This window comes from Dipteris shenzhenensis, chromosome 13, assembly GCF_047967505.1.
Source record: "Dipteris shenzhenensis isolate YYH24624 ecotype China chromosome 13, Dip_SZ_1.0, whole genome shotgun sequence".
In the NCBI taxonomy this organism is placed as follows: domain Eukaryota; kingdom Viridiplantae; phylum Streptophyta; class Polypodiopsida; order Gleicheniales; family Dipteridaceae; genus Dipteris; species Dipteris shenzhenensis.
This window is the reverse complement of record NC_141608.1, coordinates 23,329,976-23,346,632: the sequence shown is the minus strand read 5'-3', so window position 1 is coordinate 23,346,632 and position 16,657 is coordinate 23,329,976. Positions and strand designations below refer to the sequence as shown.

The 16,657-nt window shown below is 42.6% G+C and overlaps 1 protein-coding gene across 1 annotated transcript; it reads right to left on the bottom strand.

The window, feature by feature from the left end:
• Nucleotides 1-12,355: 12,355 nt before the first annotated feature.
• Nucleotides 12,356-13,657, bottom strand: LOC147895187 (fasciclin-like arabinogalactan protein 11). Its single transcript, XM_087383939.1, has one exon. The coding sequence runs from the start codon at nt 13,643-13,645 to the stop codon at nt 12,794-12,796; it is 852 nt and encodes a 283-aa protein (XP_087240065.1). The 5' UTR covers nt 13,646-13,657; the 3' UTR covers nt 12,356-12,793.
• Between the last annotated feature and the right edge of the window lie 3,000 nt (nt 13,658-16,657).

The window sequence follows — 16,657 nt, the reverse complement described above, 5'->3', positions numbered from 1 at the left end:
GTATGTGCAAAGTTTAATATACGAGTACAAAGTATGTAAATTTTGATTACAAAACTATCTACAACATTCGATTACAAGCCAAACTAGCTACATGCCACTAATCAATTTCTTCATTGAGTCGATGTGCTAAGAGAGCTTATCACACTCTAATCTCACTTCATCCACCTCCTCAGACTGAATGATCCTCAATTTTCATCTTTATCCTTAATTTGTGTGGCCATATAGGCATTTTTGCATAAACTTGTTGAAGTTTAGTAGTAGCAGAGTCTATAAACAAATCGATTTTCTCCTCTAGCTCCACCATCAATTCTGTGAATCCACGATGTTCCGTGAAATGTGGAGCAAACCTATTGCTTCTTGATACTAGCCTACCAATGCTACTTGTGTGGCCTGCAAGTTAGCATTTGACATCTTAACACTCACTAATTTTGCCTCTGTCTATTGCTGGCAGTCGTGCATTCATCATAAAAAGCACAAGTGTCCCTAACCATCTAATTGTGCTTTTGTCTTCCATGGAGTAGCACTTGGGGTGGAGCCCAATGTGTCACAATATGTTGTAGTGTTTGTAGTGTCCAATCTAGTCTCCCTCAGCCATCGCCAATTTCCAAAGGTAACATCCCAAGGCATGGGGTTTTCAAAATGGAATAAGGGATCTATGCCCTCACTTGGAATGACATGCCTGGGGACTAGAAGAAAAGGCACTTCTTGTGTGGGGTTGGGGGGGCGTTTGCATCCCTTTGGCAACAAATCCCCTTGTATCGAAGTAGTTCCAGCATCTAAGGTTGCCTAGGGAAGTACTTGGATTGCTTCATTCATTTGTGTTTGCCCAGTGTTCTTGAGAAGAGGCTCCTATTGGCACACTCACGTTCATTTGTTTGTGCTCTATTGTTGCATTATCAATAGGCTAGGCCATCGAATATTCCACCTCTACATTATCAATAGGTTGGGTCATTGAAGATTCAACCTTTGTGTTTTGCTCCCCTGGGTAATTGGTGGTATTCTGATCTATTGGCACTTGAGATCTCGATCGCACACTCTGTTCATCTGCATGTCCCTCTTTGGGCTATTTTCCATGATGAGGCAGTGTTGCTGGCTATTGTGATGATAGAAGTGGATTGGAATATTTTGGTGAGTGAGGGATATTAACAAGGGGTGAGAATGTGATGCATCGATGGGAGTGGGCTGAAGAGTTTGTGAAGTGGGGCGTTCCACAAAGGACCTCGTCCAAATAAGAATCCTTCTTGATTTAAATGGAGGGGGCTTGGGTGCAGATGAGAATTTCACAATATGCTACTCTTCATCTACGTGTTGCTCATTAGAGCCCAAGCTTGAGCCTTGAAGTTGCTCACCTGATTCTAGTGGTAGAAGAAGAGGAGCAAGCTCTTCTACAAGGAGTGGAGGCCACTTCACCTCCCTTGAAAGTAGTCTATTTTGGTACATGCACAATGTGGCCCAAGCTTGCAATATGCATATCCACTCTCGCAAATAGGCTGAAGTTGTGCATCAAATTTTTTCTAGAAAACCCAAATCCAGTCGATAGTGACTTGGTCTTCGTATGTAGAGAGGTCCTTCATGACATAGCTCCGAGGGATGTCCTGGAGTGATATACTGGATTCTTGCCCAATGCTTGAACCGATTGCTTATCACAGTATATTGTTGTTGGCTTTGACTCATCAAAGTAATCTGTTTTTGACAATAGTCTTCTGAGCCATATAGCCTCATATGCACCTGTAGTGAGTGCCCTATATTCTACTTCAATAGAAGATAGAAATAGTTGGTTGTTTGTTTGACAACCATGATATAAATGCATATCCCTGTGTCGATCTCCTGGTCTCATGATCTCTGGCATAGTCACTATCATAGTATCCATGCAACCGTGGTGGATGACTTCCTCTGTATTCTATTCCAAACTGTCTTGTACCTCTAATGTATCTCAAGACTCTTTTGGCTACTTTCCAATGAGACTATTTTGGATTTGCCAAAAACTGTGCTAGTGAGCTTACTGCATAATAGATATCTGGCCGTGTGATAGTCAGATATATAAGAGATCCGATGAGCTGCCTGTAGTACCTGTCATTGATTGTAGGCTTTTGTGAATCTTTAGTAAGTTTCAAACTCTGTTCCATGGGAGTGGCTGCAATCTTGCAATCTGCCATATGAAACTTCTTTAAGAGACTGTCAACATACTTGAGCTGACTCATGAATGTGCTATCTGAATCTCTCCAGAACTCAATTCCAAGACAATAGTGCATAAGTCCAAGATCTTTCATGTCTAACTCTATTGATAAGTCTTGTTTTATTTTTTTGATGAAGCTATCCTTGCTTCCTATCACAATCAGATCATCTACGTACAAAAGTGCAATAGTAATGTCTTCCCCTTGAACTTTGTAGTAGAGAGTACGATCTGCATTAGACTTCATGTATCCCAGATCAGTAAAATACTTGTCAATTCTGCTATACCAGCTTCTGGGTGCTTACTTTAAGCCGTAGAGGCTCTTCTTGAGATGGTAAATCTTATTCACTTTTCCTGGTGCAACATAACCTATTGGTTGTTGCATATAGACTTCCTCGTAAAGGTAACCATTGAGAAATGCATTCTTGACATCGAGCTAATACACATTCCATCTGTTGAGTGTCGCTAGTGATATCAAGAATCGTATGGAATCCATCTTTGCTACTGGAGCATAAGTCTCATCATAGTCCTGACCATATTGTTGTGCAAATCCTTTTGCAACTCGTCTGGCTTTGTATCTTTGAATACTTCCATTTGGATTGTACTTCAATTTGTATACCCATTTGTTTGCTATGGCCTTCTTTCTTGGTGGAAGGTCGCATAATTCCCAAGGACATGTATTCACCTCCTCTGTCTGATCTCATGACTTTGATCTTTCTGCTTGTCTGGTTTTCTACCATGGCTTTGAATTCTTGAAATCTAGAAAACACTTTAGATTTCTCTTTTAGAAAGTAGACCCAACAATATCTGCTGTAGGCATCATGAAAGTCACGTAGTAAAGTGAACCATTGATGCTACGGGTCTGGGCATAACCCCATACATCTGTATGTATCAAATCAAGAATACCTCGTGCACGAGAGGTACTTCTACCAAAATTGGTCCGCTTTTGTTTACTGAAGCAACATGCTTCACAAACTTTTCCAAGAAACTATAGTTTTGGAATCCCATTGCCATATTCTGATTCCTGAGATCTAACAAGTACTTGAAATTGACATGACCATATCTCTTGTGCCATATTGCAGATAGTGGCATTTGTTGTGGTTGAGTTGACATGGCATGCTTATCTGGTACTGTAGCTAGCATTCTATATAAGCATCCTTCCTTAATATCTTTTGCTACTAGCTAACATCTTTTGGATTTGTCTCTGATAGTGCATTCATCTCCATTGAAGATGACTCGATAGTTGTGTTCTGTCATTTGACCTACTGACAAGAGGCTCTTGCTGAGCTTCATAACATAGAGTACATCTTTCACCAATCCTTTCGTACCAGTGAAATTGTTCCTAGGGATAACACGTGTCCCTTGAACTGGATTCGGTGTATTATCTGCTGTGTAGATGACATTTTTCAGACCTTCTAATGGTTTCATCTCTGTGAACCATTCCTGATGATTTGTCATGTGAGATGATGCATTGCTGCTGATATACCAAGGATTCTGTTCTGCTTGGTCGACTTGATAGCTAAAATCCTCTTTGGGATTGAAATGAGTGTCTAGGTACACTGTATCAGTCTGTTGCATTTCCTCATTTGCAAGAAACATATTTCCATGTTTATTTGCAAAATGACTATGACTAGAATGTCCACCATGATGATTTCCTCTGCCTCAAAAATTTCCTCGATTACTACTGGATTGACCACCTTGGTCATATTGCTTCTTGCAGCAATCTCTTTCATAGTGTCCAAACTTGTGATAGTAGTTGCACTGGATGTTTGACACGTTGCTAGATGCATTCCCTCATTCTTGGAATCTTCCTCGGTTGAAATGATTTTCTCGTTGCTGATTCTGATGTTGCTAAGGATGATGCTGATGCTGAATTTGATTTTGTTGCTAATGATGACCACTTTTCTTGAATGATCTGCCTCTGCCTCTGCTTCTGTCTAAAGCTGTGAATGCCTGATCATTAGAATGACCTTTTCGTGCTTAAATGGCTTACGTCCTAAGTTCTTCACCAAGTAGGATTGACTGGAGCTCTTCCAGTGTCAGAATTTACCGTTGGATGGCAATACTTTGGACTAGATTCTCATATCCCTCTCCTAGTCCATTCAGGATTACTTGGATCGTTTCTGTGGGGTCCATAGTCTCTCCTGCTGCTGCAAGTTGATTGTTATAGTCTTTTATCTAGAGTACATAAGCATGACCGGTTTCGCTGCTATTGCGAAAACTCTGGTTGATTTGGTTTCTCAGTGTGAGAATCCTAGATGTGTTCTTGGACTTGTAGAGGGCTTCGAACATATCCCATGCTTCTTTCGATGTCTTGACTATGTTGAGCTATCCTAGCATGACATCTTGCACATTCTGCTTGATTAGATGATAGGCGTACTTGTCTTTCTTATCCCATTCTACCTAAGCTCAGGCAATGGCAGGATCTGCTACATGTGTGAAAACTATTTGTGTAGCTGTAGATCCTGTTGTAGATCCCGCTGCTGGTGCTGTGATAACAGGTGGAGTAGAGCTACTAGTGGTTGGATTGTCCAATGGTCTAGGTGTAGATCCATCGACATACTCCCATTTGTCCTGAAGTACTAGAATGGTCTCCATTCGGTATTTCCATGTGCCATAATTGGAGTTGTCTAGCTTAGCAGATGCCTTCAGATTGAGGTTGCTAGTCATAGACATGGTGCAGGAAATGTACTCAAAGTGTCGTGAAAATTACTGTATAAATCAATTGTAAAACAGTGATTGTGGCAAGTGAAATCTGAACTATCGGTGAAGATAGAATTGCAATATATAAAATCTGATCTGTGTTATAAGGCTTGTGGGCAAATGATGCCAGGAATAGCGAAGAGGCTTTACAAGGCTAAAATGATGTGCACGATGCCATGAAATAGCCGTATAGGCTTTACAATGGTGGCATGTGTGAGTGAAATCAAATGCTATCTGCCCACTGAACACGGCAATGCCTCTAAACACTCTGAAGTCAACTCATTGAACTAAGAGGAACATCAGGTTTCAAGTAATGTGATGATGTGAAACCGTATGTGAGAGTATGGACTGACTCTGAGTATGTATTAGTCAAGAATTTCGGGCATGGATTAGATTGGCAACTTGGGGAGATTCAAAGCGCCCCCTCTATGGCAATCTAGTCTACTCTAATCTAGATCTATACCAATCATCGATCGATGAAAGAACATCAAATAATTCATTTTCTTTTGTTCTTTTTAAGTGTTGGGTCAAATGCGTCGATGAAGAGGCTGATGTGTGTGTAGGAAGTGGATTTGTCGACGAGGCTCAAAAGTGAGTCTAACTTGTATCAAAATGTGAACGTGATGTGACGAGCGCATATAGCACAAAAAAATGAGCGACTTTTCTTTTTGGAGCACCCTCAAATTCTTCCTGGATCAAGAGATATGACTTGATCTAGGTGGAGGGGCAAAAGGAGTGCAATGGTGCTTGCTCAATAATGATGCATCACTGTGGGTCACATGCGGTGATGACATGGCACTATTCCTAGCAAGAGGTGTGCTTGTGGAGCCCTGTGTTGAGGTGGCAGGTGTGGTCACATGAACTGCCTGTGGAGCACTGTGTGTGCCTGCAGAGGATCAATGTGCCACTTAGCAGATGAGGTGGCAGTGATGACTCAGCTTTGACTAGTCAACTATTGATTGGTCAACTATTGACTGATGAGGTGTCAGAGGTGCCACATGTCAAATTTTTAACAAAACCTTGCTATGGTCACCCAATCAGGGGTTAACTTGACTTGGGTTTAGACCCAAGTTTAACTTGGCCAACCCTATCCTTTCCTAACTGTACTTGGGTTATCTTGATCCAAGCTAGGTGATGGGATTCACTACCACGTGGCCAACTATGGACCAACCTTGACTAACCAATCGTGGTTAATTTCTCAACTATGGTTATGGCTTATCTGCCATGTGGCATTTCTGAGCCAACCCTTGTGTGGTAACCTTGGGTGATAAGGTATATGCTACGTGTCCTTTTCCAAGGTTGGAAAACCTTGTAAAAACCAGTCGACGAAGCTCGGAATGGCAACAAAATTGATGAAACACTGAGGTTGTCGAGATGGATTGGAGAGGCTAGAGCCAGGCGTGGAGGAAGCTTTATTGGCGGCATCTTTACATGAAGCAAAAGCCGGGTGTAGAGCCGTCGCTGTTGTTGGAGAAGCAGGGTGTAGAGCCGTCGCTGCAGATATTTGTTATGGAGCATTGGGAGCTAGGCACTGGAGTTTTCATGGTCGCAACATTAGGATCTACAGCAACATTGAGTCGAAAACGTGCTGGAGCAGAGAAATGCTGGAGTCTTCACGATCGTAGAGAAGTAATGGATGATGTAGGAGTGCTATCATTGGAGGCTACTCACAGCAAGGGAGCTTGGAGATGCTTGGGCCTTGGAGACTATCCGAATGGGCGTTTTGACTCCATTGGAGAGGCTTGCTGGGTTGGAGTGCCGCTGTTGAAGAAGGCACTAGAGAACTTTATTGTATTTTGTATGAACCAAAATTTACTATCCTTGGACTACCATATGAGATATTGAACAATTTAGTGTAAAAACTAGTAAATGGGTATGTTTCGAGATGAAAAAATCATCATTCATATTCATATTACAACGAAAGCTCAAGGATTCTCCAAGGTCCCTAGTATTGCACTGACTTCTCTATAACACACTCTTGCCAGTGAGGCAGGCCAATCTACAACATTATAACAAATCTCATCACACAGGCTTGGCGCACAAACTTTTTGCTGTTATCTTATTCTTTGAACTGCCAAGCAACTCCTCTTTTCGGCTGGGTCTCATCTTCATCCACATGCTCAATACAAGCTTGAGCTTCAAATATCATCTGAACATGAAAATGGTTAGTTTAAAACTGAGAAAATCAGGGCATCCAACAAGAGAACATGGAAACAAGGGGAATACCATCTCTACCACCTCCAGCTCGCCCACTCACATTCAAAGTTGGTCCTCCTTGCACCTTAGCTTCTCCCACTTCTTCTTGTTCATGAGTTGTTCATTTCACTCTCGAGTGGCTATAGAAGCCCCTTCAAGAAAAATAGTACTTCTTGGAAGATTCGAGGGTAGGCCATCGTACTTGTCAACAAAGTGAAATAAAAATATAGATTTAGGGATGGGTTTGGAAATCCTCTCTTCCTTGCAACCTAAAGAGGAAGAGAGTTCTTTAAACCCAACCTTCTCACTATCAAAACTCATCTCAAGTCATCCCAGGTTCAAGTCTCTTCTTAACTCATCTCAAATTCTCATATCAAGTCCTCTCAAGCTAAGCATATAATGTCACTTCAGCCAGAACCCAAGTATCTTCTTATGCCACCTTAATCTCTCATATCAGGTTCTCTCAAGACTTGCATCTGATGTCAATTCAGTTGGAAGAACTGCATCTAATCTGGCCCATGCATTACAATTGGTAGAACTACATCTAGTGTGTCCTTGGCTTTAGTTGGTAGCATTACACATAGTAATGTCATTTTAGTTGGCTACACTGCATCAGATGTGGTGATGGCCAAATCATGAGCCTTGGGAGCCCCGTTTTGATGTGCACTAGTGCACATCCAAAATAGAGCCCGGATTTTGCACCCCCTTTGATTGTCAGGTTGTGTAAAACATTTGAACCCCCTTTGAGCTGAGTTACTAACTATTCGAGCTCAAAATGTGAGTCCTTTCACATGGAAGATACTTTCTCTTGTAGTCCACAGGTAGTCCATAGGTTGTTATGCAAGGCTAAACTAAAAGGTAGAGGAAGAGTGGCAAACGTGTGAACCAATAGAACAAGGCAATTCGTGGGGTGGGTGAACTATATGGAGACCAGTGCTTACACACATAAATAGAAAGAGAATGGAATGCTAGTTATAGAATGAGCAATGTTTGTATTACTACAGTTACAAGTGGTTACAATCATTCAGTCTTAGGTTGATGAAGTGGGATTGGAGAATGGAGTGCTAGATATAGAATGAAAAATGCTTGTATTAGTGCAATTACAAACGATTACGATAGATTATAGCTGTACATTAACAATCGAGCAAGTATGAGTTCTCCCTACCTAACACCTTTCTATGTAGGCGAGCTCATTGCCTGAACAATGATAATCATGCTTCCTTAATTAATGCTGCTGCATTCTATGATTGGCCACCACTCCGTGTATCTTGCACTACTCCATGATTCAAGGGGGTGCAAGCCTCCTTTGCCATCTAGGCTTCTTTGTGCCGAGTTGAAACTTATCTGGAGGTCGTTGGAGGTTCATCTACATAATTGCCACATTGGTAAGACAAGGGGCCAAGGGTATATGCCACTAATATCCACTGGCGAGGCTCCCAGAGACCTCTCCCATGTGTAATCACACACCATTTGGCCAAGTTCAAGGCACATCCATGCTTGGGATTCAAACATCATGGTATAGTCACAAAATTGTTGTTGGGGCCGGATCCACCTGGCATATCAAGGCCGGCAAGATTCGTGACATGTCAAAAGAACATCTTTGCCTCCATGAATGTGTTATCGAGCAGTTGCTCCACCAACATCAGTGACTGGGTAAAATAGGAGGGCAACTATGACGTAGTTGGGAGTAGGTTATTGATTAGATGGTGGGCTATGCCCTCTTTGAAGTGCAAAAGCCTTTTGGATGGCCAAACCAAAAATGTGTTCATCAAAGGCACTAGTCGCTGATTCATATGCTAATACCTCTTGAAGGCATCAACATTCTCATGCATGAACGCCTATTGGAACTAGATTGGATGGGCGAGTGTCTCAAAATATTTCTATAGGAATATACAAAGGATGAGAGGGGGTCAATCCTATTAAATCTCTGATTTGCTCTAAAATTGATTGAGTACACTCGGTGGCTAGATCCACCATCTCTTCAAAATTCGAGTCTCTATCACTACAAAAATGACTAACAGTTTATGTCCCTATGCCCATGAGCTAGGGGGGGATGTTTGTAGACCGACATCAATGAGACTTGTCCGTGTGGCCACTTGAGACTTCGGATTGAGTAGGAGAAGTGTCTAGGTAGTAGACTAGTCTTCAATTTTTGCATTTGTCTCACTTGAGTGTGGATTGCCCTTGTGTGAACTTGCTACATCTATTATTGGGACTGTCATGGAAGCACTTGCATTGTCAGCTACACCTTCTCTTTGAGCTATTTTTTCTCCTGGCCCTATGGCATCTCCCTCATCATTCGAATCTTCCCTTGTAGGGGGTACACATGGGTGCTCCATGGGTTGGTCTAAATCTTGGAGGAGGGCTTGAATCTGTTTCAACTTGGAGACCCCTTGACACAACACTTCATTCTCTACTTAACTCTACTGTAACTGTGTACGTACTCCACTTAAGGCCTTAATATGCTCTCCTTAGTGCACCATTAGCTTCATTTGGGAGGCTATGGTCTCCTAAGCTGTCTTAAGAGAACCTATGGCCTCATTATACTGGTGTAACAAATGGCCATGGTGAGCTAGAGTTGTTTGTGCTCGATCTTCAATTGGTCAAGCTTCCTAGTTGCCTTTGTTTCCTTGTCTCCAAGCAGCTCCACTATTTCATCGCACCAGTCCTTGAGCTCCCTTACATACCATGTATGTTCTTGGCACTCGTAGAATAGATCCTGTGGTGGGATCCATGTGTTGGCAATGTGTTGAGTCATGCGAGTTGCCTCTAGGGCCCCTAGGGCTAACTCCCTAAGCTTTGCTAGTTTTCAGATTGCTTCTACGCTAGGCAAGTCTTCAAGATAGAAGAGGGGGTTTATACCCTCATCCAATGTTATATGTCTGAGAGGAGGCAATTGGGGTACTTGCTTGGCACGCTTCGGAGAGGGGATGCGACATGTTCGAGCCTAGTGGTGTTGATCATATCCTCCCCCTCATGGAATTTTCCTTTCCCCTTACCATCCTTTATTTTCTCTGATGCATTAAATGCATCTAGGATCTTTGAGGCACTGCCCTCTTGTGGTGTGTATCTAGACTCAGGGCCTGAACCCAGAAACCATGCTCTCAGAAGCTCGTTTTTTATGTGCACTAGTGCACATCAAAATAAGGCTCCAAAGAGTCTTGATTTGAGGGCCCTTTCTGGATGTGCGCTAGCACACACCAAAATGGGGTTCCCATGAGTCCCAATTTGAGGCCCCTTTAAAGCCCAAGGGATCCCAAGTTGGGCCCCCTCCTCGAATAGAGGGGATGTGGGGCTTGAAGGGGGTGCAAAAATTGTGCTCCTACGAACTCGTTTTGGATGTGTGCTAATGCTCATTAAAATGGGGCTCCCAAGAGTTCTGATTTGATGCCCCTTTTGAGCCAAAGGGACCCTCGGTTGGGCCCCGTTGGGCCTCAAACAGAGGGACTTTAGGGCTCAAAGGGGGTGCAAAAACAACTCTTTGAAGCCCATTTTTGATGTGTGCTAGTGCACATCAGAATGGGGCTCCCAAGGTCTTGATTTGAGGCCACTTTCAAGCCCAAGGGACCTCGGGTTGGGCTCCCTTGGGCCTCGAACAAAGGGGTTGCAGAAACCATGCTCTTGGAAGCCCGTTTTGGATATGCTCTAGTGCACATCAAATCAAGGCTCCCAAGAGTCTCGATTTGAGGCCCCCTTCGAGCCCAAGGGATGTAAGGTTGGGCCCCCTTTGGCCTCAAATGGAGGGATTGTTGATTTGGGCCTCAAATTGGGACTCTTAGGAGCCCTGTTTTGATGTGTGCCAGCACACATCCAAAATGGGCTTCCAATAGTGCGCTTTTGTACCCCCTTCGAGCCCCATAGCCCCTCCATTCGAGGCCCAAGGGGCCTTACCCAAGGTCCCTTGGGCTCAAAAGAAGCCTCAAATCGGGACTCTTGGGAGCCCCGTTTTGACGGGCCTCGAATGGAGGGGCTATGGGGCTTGAAGGGGGTACAAAAGCGCACTATTGGAAGCCCATTTTGGATGTGTGCTGGCACACATCAAAACAAGGCTCCTAAGAGTCCCAATTTGAGGCCCAAGGTGCACATCCAAAATGGGCTTCCAAGAGAACAATTTCTACACCCATTTGAGCCCCACAACCCCTCCATTTGAGGGCCAAGGGGGCCCAACGAGGGATCCCTCAGGCCTGAAAGGGGACTCAAATCAGGATTCTGGGGAACCCCATTTTGATGTGCACTAGCGCACATCCAAAATGGACTTCTAAGGGCACGGTTTTTACACCCCCTCGAGCTCGCGACTCCTCCATTCAAGGCCCAAGGGGGCCCAACATGGGATCCCTTGGGCTTGAAAGGGGCCTCAAATCAGGACTCTTTGGGGCCTTGTTTTGTTGTGCGCCAGCGCACATCCTAAACGGTCTTTTGAGAGTGCAGTTTTTGCACCCCCTTTGAGCCCTACACCCCCTTTGTTCAAGGCTTAAGGGGGCACAAACCGAGGCTTCTTGGGCTTAAAAGGGACCTCAATTCAAGACTTTTGGGAGCCTTGTTTTCATGTACACTAGTGCACATCCAAACGGGCTTTGGAGAGCATGGTTTTTGCCCTCCCTCCTAAGAAAATGCTTGAGGAGATGAAAAGGAGGCTTGATGCAAAGAGCGTGCTTGAATTGTAGAAGCCTACTAGTACAACTTATCCTTCCTTTCTCTCATGATTGTCAAATCTATGAATGTTTAAATGTTCTAATGGTTCTTTCCTTTCATGTAGATCATGGAGTGAGTCTTGAAATACTTGTTGCTCAAAGATCAATGCATCGGCTTTATCACAAAGTTGCTTCTTTTGTAATCATAGATCTTGTATGGAGTGTAGCATTGTGATAATTGCATTATTTGTACATGAGCCAATTGTTCAACTTGGCCTCTCTCTCTCTCTCTCTCTCTCTCTCTCTCTTCTATTCATGTAAAACAAGGAGGGAGTGCCAATGAGCATTCATGCTCTCTTGTTTAATCTAGTTGCAATCATAGATAATAAGAAATTCTGGTTGTAATCCTAGGTAATAAGAAATTCTAAGCATGGTTCTAGGAGTAATTTAATAGAATTTAATGTACTCTTTTCAATCAAACAATCATGTTGACCAATGAGTGAAAGGAAACTTGTGTTCTATGGAATATTTGACACAATAGACCCCTCTCTTTCATAATCTGCATGGCCTTCTTGGAGATGGGAATGCTAGATTATTACAAAGGGATTCCTAAGAAATAGTACAATATTATTTTAATAAAAAAATGTGGAAATAGCACAAATCACCATCCAATTCTAGTACGAGATTTTTTTAATTACAAAATGTGGAAAAAACCACAAAACACCATCCATTCTCCTGCTGAGAAGGAGCAAACTGAGATCATGTATTCAAGAGTTATTACACAGGAAAAGGATATCATACCCATTTCTTGAATACAAACGGGTACAAACTCCAAAGGCCACATCAATTGTTGTCATTGCAGATCAAGTATCAAGCTAAGCTTCGGCCACATTCCACAACGCTAGATCTGAACAAGTGTCGCTGCTGATCCAGTGCGAAGCTATTTTCACGCGTATAAATCGTCAAAATCAATGGAAGATTTCTCTAAATTCACACTCTCCTAGAAGATCTACGGAATCTGTGTTTGGTTTTTGAAAAAGTGGGCAATCCCACTCTATGAAATCATAGTAACTTTTACGGTGAAGGATTCTCACAAGAGAGAAAATTTCAAGCCACAAAACAGCAGAGTGGCGAAGAGCAAACTATGAATCGAAGGGAGTGAGGGTGCCCGACTTGGTTCACTGGAGGGACCTGCAGTTCCCTTGGTAGCACCGTTCGGCGATGGAGACAATGCCTCAGCTGTGAAAGGAGAAGGGGCCGGAGAAGGGGCAGGAAGCCCAAAGATGTCCTCAGGTAAGAGAACGTGGTCGATTGCGAAAAGTCCGCAAGGGACCGCGTTATAGAGAGTGCTGATGATCGCAGCATTGGTGAGACCTGTGGAGATTACAACTGTCCCCTCCTGGTCGGTAACATTGATCGTAAATCTACCGCCCCCAACATTGCTCGTAGCGACAGTGGGAGTGACAGTGTCCGTATCTAGCTGGAGAGCCGAAAGAGGCTGATAATTAGAAAGCCCATGAAACTCAGCGAGGCTGATCTTCTGCTGGTCGGTGAGCTTACTGATGAGGCCGGAGGGGAGGCTAGAGAAGGCCTTATCGACGGGGGCAAAGAGGGTGATACCAGTGGAGGTCTGGTTGGCTTGAGCTTGGAAGATCTGGGCGACTTTGGTGGAGGAGAGAAGGCTGAGGAAGGAGGAGAACTGGCCGGCGCTTTGGAGGATTTGGGTGATGATAACGGGGGAGGGGGAGGGGGCCGGGGAAGGGGAGGCAGCAGAGGCAGCGAGGGAGGAAAAGGAGGGGTGGTTCTCGGAGAGTTCTAAGAGGCTAAGGGAGATGGGTTTGTTGGAAGGAGCAAGGATATGGTGGAGGGGGTGGCGATGGAGGAGGAAGAGAAGAAGAGGAGGAAGGAGGAGGAGGATTGCTAAGGATGTGGAGAGCTTCATGGTTGGAGGAGGTTGGCTATGGCGGAATCAAAGGCAGCAAATGTATATATAAAAGAAGACTCTGCAGATGGAGGTTGGCTATGGCGTCGCTAGCTTTTGCACAGCAAATTTCACGTACGTATTTTTATACGTATTTACATTCTTACGTATGTGGCTTCACTCATGTATTTATTTATGTACGTATCTAGATACGTATTTATTTACGTATGTATCTTACGCTTTACAATTGCATGCACCCATTCCTTTTACGTGAACCACCGCCCTGCCCCCCCAACCACAACCACTTGAGGGGCCTCCATGGCTGTTTCCCTTTACTGTAACTCACTTGGTACAATTGCCACCTCTCTCTTTTTAAAAAAAAACCTTGGGACATATATTTGTATAGTTTATATGTGTATTTTTCGGTTACGTGCATTTAAGTTTTGAACAACGAGTCCACAATTTTTGTATCTATTGCACAATTATCTCCCCTCATGCACTTGCACTTTTGTAGCTCCGAAGGTGTATTACGGTCTTCCAAACAATTCCAATTCTGAAGAATAAAGTGCATTTTGTCACAATCGATCAAGAGGTGCATGCAAACAGACGGTCTCAAATGCAGGTGAGAGAATACAACGTTCAAATTGTTTGAACCGAATGCTCACTTTATTTTGCCAAGTTAGAAAAACAGTTGTTTCTAGCTCTGAGCCAAATGTAAGAATCATAGCAAGCCAACCATAGCTATCAACCATTGTAAGGGAATGGAACATCCCTCCCTCCCATACCTTACAATTGAGAATGAGCAAGGCTATTGTATTAAAGACAAGGCCTCCTCACTACAACCAACCTCTTTTCTCCCTAACATGGCATCCTCACTCATGCAAACATTTGTATGTACCATAGGCAATAAATGATTTGCAAGCTTGCCAAATTCTTAAAAAGAAGTCCCCATAAAGCAACTTGTTGGAATAGTTACTAGCTGCACGTGAGACGAGTTAATTACATGAATCTTCCTCCACTGCCACTTTGTGACTACTTCTTAAGCCAATGGAAACTTAGCCTCCATTATCTTGCCTAGACAAACAAACTCCATCATAGGGTGTCAACCCTCGTTAATCTCCAACAAACTATGCCCACGATCTCAAATTTGAAGTGAAGCTAATGGTTCATGAGATCAACTCACAATCCTCTTATTGAATTTATTATGCCCTCAAATCAACCAATGGTCACATTCTCTCACATCACATTAGTACTCCACATTTCTCTAACTTTTCACAAAAATTCAAGCAATTAGCTTGCAACCTATCGGATCTCGAGACTCTGATCTCTCACTCAGACCATTCCTCCCTATATCCAATTCAAATGGGGACATAAATATCACAATGTCACAAGGCAACACAATATTCTAACTACTAGTGCACTAGAATTGGATTTACAAAGTGGTGACTTTCCTAGAACTAGATATCAACCGGAATTTGCAATCTCGAAGTAGACATGTGTACTCCAAATCGTGCATTTGAGGCATTCTCAACATGGTTTCTAGAGGAATATAAGCTCCTTATTTATGGGATGGCCATTTAATAGACAATCATGCATTAACTATAGCCTTGAGTACTTGTAAGTATGTCTTGCACACTAAACGTAGATTCCAAGAATTGTATCACCCTGATGGGGAATATATCAATTTGTTGACATTCCACTTAAATTAAAACCTTGGTCATGGTTGACCTTTGATTCAGAAGGTCTCATGAACCCCTTATATCAGGCACTTATTGCCCCTTCGACAATGAACAATCAATGGCTTGCACATTACACAACATTTTTTAATGTTTATTTTCAATTTCAAATTGTAGTGTGTGCCCTTTCTCATAATTTTTATAATGCAAGTGCCCCTTCGACAAACAACAATCAATGGCTTGCACATTATACAACATTTTTTAATGTTAATTTTCAATTTTACATCATAGTGTGTCCCCTTTCTCATAATGTCCATAATGCTTTGTGTGAACCTTAAGTCAAGATCCACTAGCTCTCAAATTTTTCTTCAGCTACTCTACCATAGCCAATCTTGCCTTCCTCCACTCCCCACCCCCCCATAAAGCATGTAGTGTCTATAGATATCTCAACAACCAATCATCCAAATGAACTCACCAACTACTCAATGGACCCCATGCTCAAATGTCCCCTACCACAAACTTCCTCCTCATCACACCTCTAGTGTGAGTCTAGCCAAAATACAACTTATATAATCATAGTCTCCAAGGATAAAGTCTTGACGAATTTGCTAAAATACATAATAGTCGCATAACAAATTAGTACTTTATCTTTTTCCCCCCCTCCTGTATTTATCATGAAAGGACAACTGGCGTCAATAGACTTAAAATTCAAGGTTCTCAAAAATTTTCATTATTTGATACATAACCATTACAATTTTCATTGACACATTGAACGATTAACAAGTAAGAGCTCCATATGTTCCATTATAATTAACACTAGGCAAGTAACATTGCATGTCAGTTTGAGTGTATTCTATATGTTAAGATCATTTTAACATTTTCTTACTTATAATAGTATGAAAGGTAGCTAGTCTTATTGAGAGGCAAGAGATGGAAAGTCTTGGTCTTTTACAAAACATACCACCTCACATGGGTCTCCCATACCTAAATGGCCCTTTCATATAACCACCTTTGAATCAATGTCTCAACTAACTACCAGGTGGGACTAACTACCCTTTTGTGTATTTTGATGTCTCCATCTAAGAGATTCCCTCAACATGTAGAAACATTTCAAACTTCAAAGATGTGCAATCACTTACTACCTTTTGTGTACCCTCATATTTAAGAAGAGAATACATGTCTTCCTTTTGAGTAAATTATGATAAGAAGACAAGCCATTCAAAATGCATTTTCAACACAAATACATGATTCAAAGGGAAATCCATGCATGGTGCTAATTAAGTGATGTTTACTTTCCAACACTTTCATAATTTAGAATTGCTCAAATTCTCCACCTTGTATGTATTACTAATTGATA